General features: G+C 40.7%; 1 protein-coding gene across 2 annotated transcripts in view; it reads left to right on the plus strand.

Moving 5' to 3' along the window:
- LOC134344112 (transmembrane anterior posterior transformation protein 1-like) overlaps positions 1-17,991 on the plus strand; it is a 103,257-nt gene that overhangs the window by 31,249 nt on the left and 54,017 nt on the right. For both annotated transcript variants that reach the window (XM_063043396.1, XM_063043397.1), the window contains 2 exons: positions 4,199-4,317; positions 7,838-8,000. In XM_063043396.1, coding sequence (XP_062899466.1) covers positions 4,199-4,317; positions 7,838-8,000 — 282 coding nt within the window. The remainder of the gene's footprint in view (positions 1-4,198; positions 4,318-7,837; positions 8,001-17,991) is intronic.

A 17,991-nucleotide genomic window follows, 5' to 3' on the forward strand; every position in this document is an offset into this window, starting at 1 on the left:
CTTAATCACTTCCAAATGGCTGAAAAGCAAAGCTAAGAGCATCATCATCCCAGTCTGGAGCATCCCATTGACAGTGTATTCTGTGAAGCTCAGCTATAAAAGGGCATTGACTTTCTCCAATGGATTTAAGTCGGTTAATATACTACCAATACTATTTATTGGGTACGATCTGGGCTTCATAGATTGATGAACTGAGTGTCAATAACGTCATACGGCCCTACAATTCTTGGAGATCTACAGTGGTCATAACCTGCTGTCCTATTTCCAACTCCCTAAGGTTTGTTTACACATCAAAATAAGCTTTATTCCTCTGTTTTATTTGTTGCACCCATGTGTCCTTTAAAATACCATATGCTCGAGTTCAGACAAATCTAGATTAACAAAGAATTCTAATCCTTTAATTTCTCTTCCAGTCATTAGTTTGAAAGGTATAAATTTAGTAAAGAAAGCCATGGTGCTACGAATTATCATAAGAACATATGATAAGAAAGTGACCCTTGTTGTCCTGTGCTGCTTGACCATTTTAGCTAATATTGTCTTTAGAATCCTGTTCATCCATTCAACAGTTCCGTGAATTGGGGATGATACTGATTTGAAATTATCTTGCTATTCTTTCATTGTTATTTCACCTGAAACAGTTTCGTCAGACCTGTATGGTGAAATGAGAGTCTTGATCTGATTCTAGACTCCTTGGTAATCCCCAGCAAGTAAAAACCTTCTCAAATAACATACTAACTGAAACCTTAGCAATGTTAACTCTAATTGGGAATACCTGAATCCATTTGTTGGAAGTATCTACTATCACTAGGATATATTTCAATCCACTGGGTGATGACATTAGTGACTTCACAAACTCAAATCAGCAAATCTAACCATGACCTTCTGCAGGGCATGTGTATTTTAAAGCTGCTTTCCTTTCCAATCTATCTGGACTATACTGTGCATAAATCAAGTAATTCTTGCAATAACATTCTGTAACTCCCTACATCCATGGTCTCCAACAAACACTCTTCAATTGTTCCCTAGTACTGTCCGCTCTTTGTTGCCCATAAATGACATGGTACTGATGCATCATCTGATTCCTTCCAGATTTAGATCCACTCAATTACCTCTCACATTTTATTGTATTGCTGAAGGATTACTTTTCTGCTATTGGTGCATAGTGATTTCAGCAAGTACCATACACAAACTACCCTGCAGCAACTTACTCAGCTACTATGGCAATCTCAACCTTCTGGAAAGGTGAATAACAGGTGCATGGAAACAGCACCACTTTGAAGTTTCCTTCTGCCTTGCACAATACTGATTTGAAATTGTATTGCTATTCTTTCGTTGTCATTGGACTGAAATTCAGAACCTCTGCTTCCCCCCCCCCCCACCCCCAACCATTCATCTTTGTGCAAGTACCATCACCATAAGAGCTGCAACTGTTAAAGATAGTTGTTGACCATTCATTTTCTGGGATAGTCAGGGATAGCAGTTAAAAGTTGAGCTTGATAATAATACCCACTGTTATGGATAATGAAAAGAATCTACTTTTATGACTTTAAAGAGAATTGTATTTATTCTTTTGATGTTTTTTTAGATATGCATCTCATAAACATGCTTATCCTTGAATGATTGATTTGGACATTGTTTTAAGAATTCTCTGTAATATATAATTGGTCACCCAACAGAATCCTTTGATTAAGAAACAGATAATTTCTCCACTGTTTTGATAGATGTTTGGGTTAAGAATCCCAGCCAAAGAAAACATGTAAACTTTTGGGAGTCTTCCAAATTCAGTTATTCTTTTGACCATTTTAGAGATTGTTTTATCCTAATCCCAAGTCTAGAGTGAACACCAGTCCAGGAAAGCTGCTTCAGGTGTTTTCATGCAAAGTATCTTCCATACTTTTATTTAAATTAGTAATTGTATTCCAAGGTCAATCAGGATGATTCTGCTTTGCTGTATTCTTTCTGTCTGCCCTTGCTAATACCATGCCGTTTACTGAAATACTATATTTTCAGCATTTCAACATTTCTCCATGCACTTATCTCCATTGCCTCAATGCATTGAAGCAGGTGCAGGAGATGATAACGTTATGCATTTATGTCTTTAATTTATGCCTAACCGGAAACCTTGGATGAATTATGAGATCAAGTCCCTTTTGAAGGCTAGAGCTGCGGCTTTTAGGTCCAGGGATACCAGTCGATACATGGAATCCAGGCATGAACTCCGGAAAGCCGTTAAGGGCACCAAGAGGCAATATCGAGCCAAGTTGGAAGCCCAGGCTAATCAGAGGGATGCCAGTAGACTATGGCAGGGTCTAAATGAAATCACTGGGCGCAAAGAAAAGGCTGGGAATATCAATAACTGTGGGGCTTCTCTTCCTGATGAACTTGACGTATTCTACGCAAGATTTGAACAGAAGAGGAGCATCCTGCTCCCTCCGGATGAACCGTATCTGGTGGCATCGAGATTCATCGTCACCGAGAAGGGTCTTCCTGAAGATAAATCCAAGGAAGGCGACGGGCCCAGATGGCGTCCTGCGACGGGTTCTCCAGACCTGTGCAAGCGAGCTAGCTGGAGTGTTTGCTGACATCTTCAACTGCTCCATGCATCAGTCTAAGATCCCCTCATGTTTTAAGAAGGGAACAATAATCCCAGTGTTGAAGAAGAGCAAGGTAGCATGCCTGAATGACTATCGACCTGTGGCTCTGACATCAATTGCTAGGAAGTGCTTCGAGCGATTGGTTATGGCACACATCAACCACAGCCTACCGGTCAACCTCGACGCTTTGCAATTCGTCTACCAGAGCAACAGGTCAATGGCAGGTGCCATCTCTCTGGCCCTTACATTCCTCCTTAGAACACCTGGAGAATAAAGACACATACGTAAGGCTCCTTTTCATTGATTACAGCTCTGCCTTTAATACCATCATTCCAAATAAACTGATTCCTAAGCTCCGGAACCTGGGCCTTAGCACTCAGATCTGCAGCTGGATCTTCAACTTTCTCACAGACAGGACCCAGGCTGTAAAAATAGGGGACCAGCTCTCCTCTACAATCATTCTGAGCACTGGTGCCCCCCAAGGCTGTGTACTCAGCCCCTTGCTGTACTCACTGTACACCCATGATTGTGTAGCCAAGTTACCATCAAACTCAATATATAAGTTTGCTGATGACACAACAATTGTAGGCCGTATCTTGGGTAATCATGAGTTTGAGTACAGAGAGGAAATTAAGAACCCGGTGGCATGGTGCGAAGACAATAACCTATCCCTCAACGTCAGCAAGACGAAGGAATTGGTTGTTGACTTCAGAAGGAGTGGCGGACCACACGACCCAATTTACATCGGTGGTGTGCAAGTGGAACAGGTCAAAAGCTTTAAGTTGCTCGGGGTCAATATCACAAATGACCTGACTTGGTCCAACCAAGCAGAGTCCACTGCCAAGAAGGCCCACCAGCGCCTTTACTTCCTGAGAAAACTAAAGAAATTTGGCCTGTCCCCTAAAACCCTCACTAATTTTTATAGATGCACCGTCGAAAGCATTCTTCTAGGGTGCATCACAACCTGGTATGGAAGTTGTCCTGTCCAAGACCGGAAGAAGCTGCAGAAGATGTGAACATGGCGCAGCACATCACACAAACCAATCTTCCGTCCTTGGACTCACTTTACACCGCACGCTGTCGGAGCAGTGCTGCCAGGATAATCAAGGACACGACCCACCCAGCCAACACACTTTTCGTCCCTCTTCCCTCCGGGAGAAGGCTCAGGAGCTTGAAGACTTGTACGGCCAGATTTGGGAACAGCTTCTTTCCATCTGTGATAAGACTGCTGAACGGATCCTGACCCGGATCTGGGCCGTACCCTCCAAACATCCGGACCTACCTCTCAACTTTTTTGCACTACCTTACTTCCCATTTTTCTATTTTCTATTTATGATTTATAATTTAAATTTTTAATATTTGCTATCGATTTGTAATCCAGGGAGTGGGAAGCGCAGAATCAAATATCGCTGTGATGATTGTACGTTCTATTATCAATTGTTTGGCGACAATAAAGTATAGAGTATAAAGAATAAAGTATAATTATAATATAGATTTAATAAGTTATGCGGATCCATGTATTTTTGTGACTTGTTTGTTCTATTTTACACATTGCTATTTTGTGAAGTGTTTCTTATTTTTGCGTGGTTTCTTATTTCTTTCAGTTGATGTTTTTTGGATTCTTCCTCTGCTTGGATGCCTTTCTATATCTCTTTACTCTACTGCCACTTAGAGTCCTTCTGGCCCTAATGCGATTTATTACTCTACCCTGTTGTGGGTTAAGGTAAGGTGTATGTGGATGTTTTAGTTTTTGTTTGTAAAACTTATAAAAACAGGCTGCCCAAAATATACCATTCTGCTGAAATATGAATGTCTCAGCAATGTTAGGGCGATGAGTAGGTTTGTCAGGTTCTATGATATATGGATCTTAAAATGGGTCCCCACTAGTTCTTGAGTTGATAGAACCATTTGTATCTGAACAAGACAATGCTTTTAGTGTTAGCAGATCATCTACACAATAACAAGTACCTCCCTCTTTGAGTCGTACTTATAGCGTCACAGATAAGCATAGAACAAAAACAGGCCCTTTGGCCCATCTAGTCTGCGCCAAGCTATTTAAACAGCCTAACCCATTGACTTGCACTGGGACTATAGTCCTTCATACCCTTACTATCCATGTACCTATCCTAAACTTCTCTTAAGCATTGAAATCAAGCTTGCATGCATGTTTTAAGGCAAACCATTCAAAAGTCTAACAAGGGAATGTAAAGATAGCGTTGGATCAGATCTATAATGTTGATATTTAAGTAGGTAATGCATATATAAAGTAGATTAGGGAAAGTAGATGATGAGAGTAGGCTATTGAGAAAACAGATTAAGAGTTTCTATAGATAAGAGGGGAAATGAATAGATTAGCTAAAGTTTAATGTGGCTCCTTTACATACTAATTCAGGAGAAATTTTATTGGGGAATAAACAAATGGCAAAGAAATTAAACAAATATTTTCTGTGTGTAATGCCCTTGTTCATATTTTTTACTGTTATGCTTTATGTATTTCATTTTGTGCTGTTCTGTGAGAGCTGCTTGTTTTCAGTTTAAGTTTGGGTTATTGTTAAAGATAAGAGATGAGGAGAAATGTGTGCCATCCAATTAGGATGGTTGGATTAAAGGGAGGTTTCTCTGGTGAGTGACACTAAGGTTGGGCTTGGAGCTTTTGTTTGAGAGGAGATGAAGAGAGAAGATGCTGGGGAGAACTGGTTGTAGCATATGATCTGGTGGGAGACCCGTTTGTTCAAGATGGATTGCGAGCGATATTTGGAAGGTGGTATGTACTTTCACATTGACCGAGGGTCCCAGCGCGTGAGTGACAGAGAAGTTCAAGATGAGCTCCCAACTTGTGCAGGTTTGACTGTTTAATTAGAATGGGCCCTTTTCTTTTTGTTATTCTTTACTAACCCTTTAGTTAAGATTCATAAATATAATTCCTTTAATTGTATGCGGTGTTCTGTCTGTAATTTTGTGGCATTAATTTGTGACAGGGTAGCAAATGACACAGCATCCTCACAAACCGGGATTTGGGGTGGGATCAAGTGCGCCTCAATCACATGAGTTTGGCAGGGCCCGAGGTTGTCTTCCATAGACTTACGCAGCCAAGGACACCGGGGTGTTTCATGTGTTTTTGCAAATAAAAATACAATGAGCTCCTTGGAAATAATGGAAATCTGCAGGTCTAAAGAGAAAGTCAAAAGAAATTAGTATTAGTAAAATAAATTAATGAGACTGAAAAATAGTAAGTCTCCAGGTTTTGATTACTTGCATCCATGGATTTTGAAGGCATTGACTATTGAGATGGTGGTGTGTGCTTCCCATCTCCACTTGAATGGCTGCATTCATTGAATCATACAGCATGAAAATAGTCTATTGAGCTCAATTTGTCCATGCTGAACAGTGGGCACCCTTAGCGATCCCATTGCTCAGTAATGGAATCATTGAAGTTTCCCAAGATGAGGTCAAATAATGCTCCTTCCCTCTGTTCTAGCTCAAGATTGTATTAAGAAGCTTTTCTGGCTACATCTCAAAAATTCTGCCTCCTCTGAGCTTTTAATGTTACGAAAAACCCAGTTAATATTTGTGAAATTGAAATCCCCTAGTAAAATACCCTATTTTTATTGTACCTCTCTGATACCTGCCTACATATCTGTTCCTCTATCACCTCTTGACTGTTGCATGATTTGTAATCTACTCCCAGCTAAACGACAAGAGCCTTTTTGTTTCTAACCTTCGTTTGAGGATATTGTTCCTCAACTCTGATGTAAAACAATATTTGGCTAATAGTGCAATAGTTCCTTCTCTTTTACTCCCCCTGTCTGTCTTTCCTGAAAATTCTATACCCTGGGATATTGAGTTGCCAGTCCAGCCCATCCATATCTCAGTGATAGATCCCTATCTTAATTAAAGCTTTGAGTTCATCTACTTTAATGGTGATACTTCCTCAGTTAAAATAGATGCAGTTTATCTTTGGATACCCTTGAGGCTTACTTACATTATTCATTTATTTTGTCTATTGGATATGCTAATTATTTCACTTGCAGGTTTTTGTACTCCTCAATCTGTGCTCCCTTTCCCATCAAGTCAGTTAAAACATTCTTCAGCTCTACTATTTGCAACACACAAACTACGGGAGGAACTCAGCGGGCCAGGCAGCACCTATGGAAGGAAATGGACAGATGACATTTCAAGTTGAGAGCCTTTGTTATTTAATCCATATAAAGTGTCTCAACCTGAAAGGTCCACTGCCCATTTCTCTCCACAGATGCTATCTAACCCACTGGGTTCTTCCGGGGGTTTGCGTGTTGCTCTGGATTCCAGCACCTGTACCGCTTGTGTTTCTCAGCATAGACATTGGTTCCATCTGGTTAAGTTGCACTGTTCCTCTTCTACAGGTGTTAATGATCTAGGTAAAAAAAATACTTATTTGCAGTTTTAACCTTTGCAATAGAATCCCAACACTACCTTTGTCCCTGTTTTGTTCCTACCATCACCCACCCCCAGCACCTCAGAGAGCAGCACCCACTGTTGTGCCACAAATTTGTTCTTCCTTAGGAGGCCATCTCACCAGAAAGCTGTTTTGTCCTTCTTCCCCTTTCTTTCCCATGTTGCCACATTTTTCAAGATTCAAGGTAGTTAGTATGGTTGATCATTTGTGTTTGAGAGAATTAACTTTTTGAGCCTGGTGGCACCTGGTGGGTACCATGTAGCCTCCTCCCTGAAGGGAGTGGGACAAATAAGTAACTTTTTTCTTGTAATTATTTAATCCATTTTACTTATGATTGAGGAAGAAAATCCTCAATCAGTCCTCAAGCAGTTACAGTTGAAAGTTCCCATTGCCTTCAGCAATTTTTCTTCCTCAGCTGAAATTTCTAAGAATGGTTTAGCAGGTCATTTGTTCATTGCTGGTACTGGGATTTTGCTTTAGTTTAATTACTGATCCGTTTCCTTTCATTTGTAAAGATAATTACTTCCAACAATAATTAATTCTCTTTAAAGCATTTTGGGATGTTTAAGGTTGTTAAAGGTGTCCTGTAAATGTATTCAATTTTACTTCTGTTCTTTCTTAGTTGTAATATGTTTTAAATGCTTGCAACAATTAAAATTAATGGAAAGTATGTTAACATGTTGCTTGTGTAGAAAGTAAATGTATAAAACAATATAACATGCATTGCACCATCATTTATAATCATTAAGGTGTTTTTTTTATTTTTACTTGCAAATTTTTGAAATAAATGTTTTAATTTCATTCTAAGTGATGGAAGATTACTGCAACCTGCTCAAGTATGTGACCTGCTGAAGGCAGTTATAATGGTCATCTGTTTTGTCATGATGCACTATGTGGATTATTCCATGATGTATCATCTCATTAGAGGACAATCTGTCATCAAGCTCTACATCATCTACAATATGTTGGAGGTATGTAACAGTCACAAAGTAGGATTTTCTGAGCTAAGTTGTTATAATTTTTATACTTAAAATTTTCCTTTTATATATTTTGCATGTTTCATTTTAAGGGAATTAAAGTTAAAGATTATAGTGGGGAGCTTAACATCCACGGAGACACTTTGTATGAAAAGGGCAGGTAGGTAGGCGGGAAGGGGAGGCATAGGGCTCTTGATTAAAAAATGAAACCAAATCCTTCGGAAGAGGTGACGTAGGATTGGAAGATAGATTGGGTAGAGTTAAGAATCTGGATTCTTAGAGCAGCTTGTGGTTGAGCCCACTACGGGAAAGATGTTGTGTAATGAACTGGATTTGATTAGGGAGTTTAAAGTAAAGGAACCCTTAGGAGACAGTAACATAATATGATAGAAATCACCCTGCAATTTGAGAGGGAGAAGCTAAAGTCAGGTGTATCAGTATTATAGTGCAGTAAATGGAATTATAGAGGCATGAGAGAGAAGTTGGCTAACATTAGTTGGAAGGGGATACTAGCAGGGATGACGACAGAACAGCAGTGGCTGGAGCATCTGGGAGCCATTCGGAAGGCACAGGGTAGATACATCCCAAAGAAGAAGTATTCTAAAGGCAGGATGATGCAACCATGGCTGACAAGGTGAGTCAAAGACAACACAAAAGCAAAAGAAATGATATATAATAGAGCAGAAATTACTTGGAAGTTAGAGGATTGGGACACTTTTAAAAGTTAACAGAAGGCAACTAAAAAGTTATAAGTAAAGGTGAACATGAATTATGGTATGCTAGCCAATAATATCAAACAGGATGCACAAAAAGTTTTATCAGATATATAAAAAGTATAAGAGAGGTGAGAGTAGTTATCGAACCACTGGAAAATTACTCCTGGAGAGGTACTAATGGGGGACAAGGAAATGGTGGACAAAATGAATAAGTATATTGCATCAGTCTTCAACATGGAACACACTAGCAGCATGCCAAAAGTTTAAGGAGCAGAAGTGAGTGCACTTGCTATTACTAGGGAGGAGGTGCTTGGGAAGTTGAAAGGTCTGGAGGTAGCTGAAGTGTTTATGGAGGCAATAATAAGGATCTTCCAAGAATCACTATATTCTGGCAATGTTAGGAAAATTGCAAATGTCACTCCAGTCTTCAAGAAGAGAGGGAGGCAGAAGAAAAGAAGTTATAGACCAGTTAGCCTGACCTCAGAAGTTGGGAAGATTTTGGAGCTGATTGTTAAAGATGAGGCCTCAGGGTACATGATAAAATAGGCAAAGTTAGCATGGTTTCCTCAAGGGAAAACCTTGCCTGACAAATCTGTTGGAATTTTTTGAGGAAATAACAAATAGGATAGACAAAGGAGAATGGGTGGATGTTGTGTACTTAGATTTTCAGAAGGCCTTTGATAAGGTGCCGCACATGAGGCTGCTTAACAAGATAAGAGCCAATGGTATTACAGGAAAGATACTAGCATGGTTAGAGGATTGGCTGATTAGCTGGAGGCAAAGAGTGGGAATAAAGGGAGACTTTTGGTTGGCTGCCAGTGACTTGTGGAGTTCTGTAGGGGGTCAGTGTTGGGACCGCTTCTTTTTACATTATATATCAGTGATTTTGCAGGTGGAGATACTTCTGTACCAAAGGAGATGCAAGGCACTCCTTCCCTCTGCTAGCCTGTAGGTCACAGTTGGGCAAGGTGTAGCACCTACTTAGCCCCCCACCGCCCCACCCCACCCCACCCCCGAACATGGTCATGCGAAGCCATGGGAGCAGGTGATGGTGGTATAAGCAGCTGGTGCATATCACAAGTCTTGGTTATGCGACCACAGATGCCAGGCAGACAATCTCTGAAGAATATTTATAATGGTTTGGGTCACCTGCTTATAAATTACTGACAGAAGAAGGCAATGGCAAACCACTTCTGTAGAAAAATTTGCAAAGAACAGACATGGTCATAGAAGTTCATGATTGCTACGTCATATGACACGGCACAAAATGAAAATGATGGTGAACCATGATTTGGATGATGAAATTGATGGCTTTGTGGCCTAGTTTGCAGACGATACAAAGATAGGTGGAGGAACAGATGGGGCGGAGCAAGCAGGGAGGCTGCAGAAGGACTTCAATGGATTAGGAGAATGGGCAAAGACGTGGCAGATGGAATACAGTGTCTAGAAGTGTATGGTCATGCACTTTTGTGGAAAGGAATAAAAATGTAGACTATAGTCTATACCGGCTGAAGATTCAAAAATCTGAGATTTGGGAGTCCTCGTGCAGGGTTCCCTAAAGGTTAACTTGCAGGTTGAGTAGGTAGTGAGGAAGGCAAATGTAATGTTAGCATTCATTATGAGAAGACGAGAATATAAAAGCAAGGACGTAATGCTGATGCGTTACAAGGCACTGGTGAGGCTTCATTTGGAGTATTGTGCACTGTTTTGGGCCCTTTATCTAAGAAGGGATGTGCTGACATTGAGAGGATCCAGAGGAGCTTGATGAGAATGACTTTGGGAATGGAAGGGTTAATGCATGAAGAGTGTTTGATGGCTCTAGGCTTGTACTCACTGGAATTTAGAAGAATATGAGGGGCCATATTCCAGTGATCATAACACCATTAGTTTCAACTTGATCATGGACAAGGATAGATCTGGTCCTAGGGTTGAGGTTCTCAACTGGAAGAAGGCCAAATTTGAAGAAATGAGAAAGGATCTAAAAAGCGTGGATTGGGACAGGTTGTTCTCTGGCATGGATGTGATCGGTAGGTGGGAAGCCTTCAAAGCAGAAATTTTGAGAGTGCAGAATTTGTATGTTCCTGTCAGGATTAAAGGTAAGGTGAATAGGAATAAGGAACCTTGGTTCTCAAGGGATATTGCAACTCTGATAAAGAAGAAGAGGGAGTTGTATGGCGTGTATAGGAAGCAGGGAGTAAATAAGGTGCTTCAGGAGTATAAGAAGTGCAAGAAAATACTTAAGAAAGAAATCAGGAGGGCTAAAAGAAGACATGAGGTTGCCTTGGCAGTCAAAGTGAAGGATAATCCAAAGAGCTTTTACAGGTATATTAAGAGCAAAAGGGTTGTAAGGGATAAAATTGGTCCTCTTGAAGATCAGAGTGGTCGGCTATGTGCGGAACCAAAGGAAATGGGGGAGATCGTAAATAGGTTTTTTGCGTCTGTATTTACTAAGGAAACTGGCATGAAGTCTATGGAATTAAGAGAAACAAGTACTGAGATCATGGAAACTGTACAGATCGAAAAGGAGGAGGTCCTTGCTGTCTTGAGGAAAATTAAAGTGGATAAATCCCCGGGACCTGACAGGGTGTTCCCTCGGACCTTGAAGGAGACTAGTGTTGAAATTGCAGGGGTCCTGGCTGAAATATTTAAAATGTCGCTGTCTACAGGTGAGGTGCCGGAGGATTGGAGAGTGGCTCATGTTGTTCCGTTGTTTAAAAAAGGATCGAAAAGTAATCCGGGAAATTATAGGCCAGTAAGTTTAACGTCGGTAGTAGGTAAGTTATTGGAGGGAGTACTAGGAGACAGAATCTACAAGCATTTGGATAGACTGGGACTTATTAGGGAGAGTCAACATGGCTTTGTGCGTGGTAGGTCATGTTTGACCAATCTATTGGAGTTTTTCGAGGAGGTTACCAGGAAAGTGGATGAAGGGAAGACAGTGGATATTGTCTACATGGACTTCAGTAAGGCCTTTGACAAGGTCCCGCATGGGAGGTTAGTTAGGAAAATTCAGTCGCTAGGTATACATGGAAAGGTGGTAAATTGGATTAGACATTGGCTCGATGGAAGAAGCCAGAGAGTGGTGGTAGAGAATTGCTTCTCTGAGTGGAGGCCTGTGACTAGTGGTGTGCCACAGGGATCAGTGCTGGGTCCATTGTTATTTCTCATCTATATCAATGATCTGGATGATAATGTGGTAAATTGGATCAGCAAGTTTGCTGATGATACAAAGATTGGAGGTGCAGTAGACAGTGAGGAAGGTTTTCAGAGCCTGCAGAGGGACTTGGACCAGCTGGAAAAATGGGCTGAAAAATGGCAGATGGAGTTTAATACTGACAAGTGTGAGGTATTGCATGTCGGAAGGACAAACCAAGGTAGAACATACAGGGTTAATGGTAAGGCACTGAGGAGTGCAGTGGAACAGAGGGATCTGGGAATACAGATACAAAATTCCCTAAAAGTGGCGTCACAGGTAGATAGGGTCGTAAAGAGAGCTTTTGGTACATTGGCCTTTATTAATCAAAGTATTGAGTATAAGAGCTGGAGGTTTTATAAGGCATTGGTGAGGCCAAATCTGGAGTATTGTGTTCAGTTTTGGTCACCAAATTACAGGAAGGCTATAAATAAGGTTGAAAGAGTGCAGAGAAGGTTTACAAGGATGTTGCCGGGACTTGAGAAACTTAGTTACAGAGAAAGGTTGAATAGGTTGGGACTTTATTCCCTGGAGCGTAGAAGAATGAGGGGAGATTTGATAGAGGTATATAAAATTATGATGGGTATAGATAGAGTGAATGCAAGCAGGCTTTTTCCACTGAGGCAAGGGGGAAAAAAACCAGAGGACATGGGTTTAGGGTGAGGGGGGAAAAGTTTAAAGGGAACATTAGTGGGGGCTTCTTCACACAGAGAGTGGTGGGAGTATGGAATGAGTTGCCAGACGAGGTGGTAAATGCGGGTTCTTTTTTAACATTTAAGAATAAATTGGACAGATACATGGATGGGAGGTGTATGGAGGGATATGGTCCATGTGCAGGTCAGTGGGACTAGGCAGAAAATGGTTCGGCACAGCCAAGAAGGGCCAAAAGGCCTGTTTCTGTGCTGTAGTTTCTATGGTTTCTATGGCTCGCATTGTAACATTTCAAATGTTGAAAGGCCAGGATAATGGATGTGGAGAGGATGTTTCCTTTAGTGGGGAGTCTAGGGCCAGAGTAGAGGAACATTCATTTAGACGGAGATGAGAAGGGATTTCTTTAGTCAGAGACTGGTAAATCTGTGGAATTTATTGCCACAGGCGGTTGTGGAGGCCAGGTCATTGAGTGTATTTAAATTGAGTTATAGAATGTTTTAAGCATGGCATAGTGTGTTTCATTGAGTTATTAGACCTGATAAATTTTTATTGAGGGTATTAGATCTTGCAAGAGATCAATGGCCACTGATTAATCTTCGAAGAAAATAACTAAACTTCATTTCTTGTCCTTAATAAACTGTTTCTATCTACTTTTGGACAAGAAATCAGAAAGCATGATGTTAGAATGCATCTGGTTGTAATGTAGCAGTGGTACTGTACAACTTGTGAAGAAAAAAAGATGTAAATGCCTAAAAGAGTCCAGGTAATTTATATTACTACTTTCAGTTTAGATTAATTTTCAGTGTTAAGACTGATATTCATAGTTGGCAAGTTAATAGAAACATTTCATAAGGACAATAGAGCTTATCATTTAGAAAGATGGAATAAGCTTGGTAATGGTGATTCACATTTGAGTGGCAATATTGTACTTTTTTGAGTAGTAAGCAAGGAATATTCATAAAGATTCAAAGCACAATTATTATCAAAGAATGTATGTTAATCAACCTTGCAGGCAGCCACAAGAACCTAATTTAAAAAAGTAAAGACCAACCACCGATGCACAGAGAAAGAGCAAATAAAATGCATGTCATGCGAACAATAGAAGTGAGCAAGAACAGCAGCATTATGAACCAGATTGAGCCCTTGGATCCAAATGCCCAGAGTAGACCTAAGGTCTTGGTATTCAGTTCATCATATTAGCAGGGCAAATCACCACAAAATTCACAGACACGAAGCACAGCAACCAGTGGTGGGGGGAGGGGGAAGGAACAGTCTCATAGCCTCAGTGCCGTGGTGTAAGAAGCCCCCAGTCTATATGGGCTGGTGTTTGAATTGTCCAAACAGCAGATCGTGCCTCATGTTATGATCCAGGCTCTGCCACGGCGAATCGTTCTGGCCCCAGAAAACGCCACCAAGAGTTTCGCTTCAGGTCTAGATTTCGCTGCCGAAGAAGCTGTTTTTGACCTCTCCAAATGGGTTCATCGCTTGGAGTGATCCACCCTCACACCTGGGTTAGTTGGATGGGCATCAGAACTGCACTGTCTCAACTTCTCCTCTCTGAATCGTTCACTTCAAGCAGCAGAGTTCCAACTCCAAGTGCATCAATTTTGCAGCATAGCAGCACGGCACATCTCTCGAATTTGTTCCCCTATTCATTGTTTGTGGTGATACATAGAAATCTACAGCACATTACAGGCCCTTCAGCCCACAATTTTGTGCTGACCACGTAATCTACTCTAGAAACTGCCTAGAATTTCCATACCGTATAGCTCTCTATTTTTCTAAGCTCCATGTACCTATCTGAGAGGCCCTATTGTATCCGCCTGTACCACCTTCACAGGCTATGCATTCCATGCACCCACCACTGTGTGGAAAAACTTACCTCTGACATCCCCCTTGTATCTACTTCCAAGCACCTTAAAACAATGCCCCCTTGTGTTAGCCATTTCAGCCCTGGGGAAAAAGCCTCTGGCTAGGCACACAATCAATGCCTCTCATCAAGTAGTTTACTTTTTTTTAAAAAAAAGGTGTTATTAGTAATGTTTTAATTGAATTTCTTTGCTTTTAAACTACCAGTAAGCTGTTGCACCAAATGTTGCATGAAGAGTTTGAAGAGATTTGGCATGTCAACAAAATACACTCAAAAACATCTACGGTTGTACTGTGGAGAGCATTCTGACAGACTGCATCACAGTCTGGTATGGAGAGGCTACTGCACACGACTGAAAGAAGCTGTAGAAGTTTGTAAATCTAGTCAGTTCCTTTTTGGGGAGCAGTGTCTCAGAAAGGCAGCATCCATTATTAAGGACCTCCAGCACCCAAGGCATGCCCTTTTCTCACTGTTACCATCAGGTAGGAGGTACAGAAGCCTGAAGGCACACACTCAGCGATTCAGGAACAGCTTCTTCCCCTCTGCCATCCGATTCCTAAATGGACATTGAAGCTTTGGACATTACCTCACTTTTTAAAAAAATACAGTACATTTTGCACATTTAAAAAAATCTATTCAATATACGTAATTGATTTACTTGTTTATTTATTATTGTTTTATTTTATTATTATTTTTCTCTCTCCCTGTTAGATTATGTATTACATTGAACTGCTGCTGCTAAGTTAACATATTTCACATCACATGCTGGTGATAATAAACCTGATTCTGATTCTGAATGAAGTCAGTGGAGAGAAGTACTCACAAATAAGCTAACAGCCTGTGGAGTCACAAGAGAGAAAGAGGGATATGAAGCAGTCTCTTTATTTGACAAAATATCACAAATAAACTGATAGCCTTTGGAGTCACAAGAGGGAGTGGGTGAGAGAGGGAAAAGGAGAGGGAGGGGGAGGGGAAGAGAGAGAGAGAGAGAAACACCTTTTGCTCCACCCTTTTGGAGCATAAGGTCTCCTTGATCCAACATTACATGACATTTTATGTGCTAAAGATCAAAGAAAATTCAGGACAATTCAGACAAATCCATATTTACAATGTTTCCTTGCAACTACACATGCCTGGATCTTCCCATCATCACACCCATAATAAGTGTTAATTACTATTGTATACATGCAATGGGATATTGATTGTCTACATATGCATGAATCCAATCGGTTAAGTGCCTATTTCCTGGTCTGCATTTTACTGTTCTGAGTTGCATTTTCATTTTTAATCTTTAATACATAATTAAATCTGAAGTTTGGTGGCTGAAGTCAGTTAGGATTAAATGCTACGTGTATTAATGCCAAAAATTGCTCTAACAGTCACTCTATTTGGCACTCTTGGACAAAGATAAATTTGTACCAGGAAAGGCCAACCTTGAGGATCTACTCAAATAGGGCAAAAATGCCCTAGCTTGAAATTTCCCCCAGTTACTTTATGTGCATCTACATCTACCCTATCATATAACTTATTTGGTGCAATCAATATTAATATTAAGAATGTTCATTTGGAGGCACAATAGAAATGATCTTCAATGCATACCAACCACAAGAAAAATCTAAGGAACATCATCTGTCTCTGCACATGGTTTAATTTGGTGTCATTAAAACCTTGACATCCACCAAATAGGAGACACTACGAAACATTCTCCTCAAATTTAGCTGATAACACAAATTCATTTCCACCTTAAGTTGGCTCTGCGATGGCCAGCAAATTATGATACTAACTAGTGAACCTACAACAGACCAACCTCAGTGATGACCAGTGTCAAATAAGGATATGTCATTTCTTCAACTCTTTGATCAATCTTTCTTCGTCCATTGTTGCCTTTCTCCTCCTATAAACGTTCTTTTGGAGTGAGGCTAGTCTACAAAATTAATGAAAATCTGTTTAACCTGAGGAGCTTAAAATAGGAAATCAAAATCACTGCAAGTTCAGTAGTTAAGCTGCAGTAGGCAAATGACACAACATGCTGGACAAACTCAGCAGGTCAGGCAGCATCCGTGGAAAAGATCAGTCGACGTTTCGGGCCGGAACCCTTTGTCAAGTTCCGGCCCGAAACATCGACCAATCTTTTCCACGGATGCTGCCTGACCTGCTGAGTTCCTGCAGCGTGTTGTGAGTGTTGCTTTGACCCCAGCATCTGCAGATTATTTTGTGTTGGCAAATGACACTTGCCATTATGTATGCTGGAAGCCAAACTCCGATGCATTGTGGATTTGTTTACTGAAACATATAGGGGTATGGGCCTTGCATTCAACGTGTGCAAGACCTCAAATAATTTGCTCTCACTTCATCGTCCTGCTGAGCAAAATCTGCCAAATTCATTTGAGGAATAAGCAAACCAATGTTACTTTGTTCTTTCAGGCCATCATCCCCAGTATTAAGGCCCTAGTTCCTCTTGGTCAGACTTGCTAGGCAGGGCGGTTTATTGGCTTGCTTAACACCAGAATCTCAAAACAGGCACTTGATTCTGAGTTCAGTCATGGAGAAGATCAACAGGTGAACAGAGAAAGAGATTCAAAGATGTGCTCAAAGCTACCCTGAGAAAAGGGCAATCTCTGGTGCATGGGAGAGGGAAATTAATGAGGAATAGGAATGCTATGTGAGCTTACAGAGACTGATGGAGCGAAAATGACTCAAATCATAAGAAAATATGAACTAATACAGAAAAATGGCAGCTGAAAGTGAAGAAGCTGCATTCATGATGGTATTGAGAACCTGGAGGCCTTACATCAAGAGTGCACAGAAAGTTTGCATAAGCGGTAGAATGAACATTTTAGTTTGAAATTATCCACCATGAGATATGCATCTCATTTTTAATTTCTGAAGACTTTTTGGACTACATCATCTCTAGATTGAACAACTTTGACAAAGTGCACACATGAGAGTGCTAAACCAGCTAATAGCCCATAGTGTTAGAGGCAAAAAGTACTAGCAAGAAAATAGGCTGACTGGCAGGAGTTTGAGAGTGAGGATTTAGAGATCCACTTCAGGATGGCTGTTGATGACTAGTGAAGATTGGCAAGGGGTCAGTGTTGGAACAACAACTTTTCACTTTACACACTGACGATCTGAATGAGGGAACTGATGGCATTGTGGTCAAGTTTACAGATAGTACCAAGCTAGCTGGAAGGTTGGTAGCGTTGTAGAGGTAGGGATTCTGCTGAAGAAATTAGGTTAGGAGTGGACAAAGAATTGTAAAATGGAATGCAGTGTAGGGAAATGTGGGATTATAAATTTTGGTAGAAAGAATACCAGTGTAGACTATATCCCATATGGGGAGAGAATTCAAACATTGGGGGTGCAAAGAGGCATGGAGTCCTAATTCAGGAACTCTTAAGGGTAACTTAGAGGTTAAGTTGGTAGTAAGAAAGGCAATTTCACTGTTAGTATTCTTTTTGATAGGACTTATATATAAAAGCAAGGATGTACTGCTGAGGCTTTGTAAGATATTGGTCAGGTCACATTTGGGATGTCGTGAACCATTTTAGGCCC

This window comes from Mobula hypostoma, chromosome 3, assembly GCF_963921235.1.
Source record: "Mobula hypostoma chromosome 3, sMobHyp1.1, whole genome shotgun sequence".
Taxonomy (NCBI): domain Eukaryota; kingdom Metazoa; phylum Chordata; class Chondrichthyes; order Myliobatiformes; family Myliobatidae; genus Mobula; species Mobula hypostoma.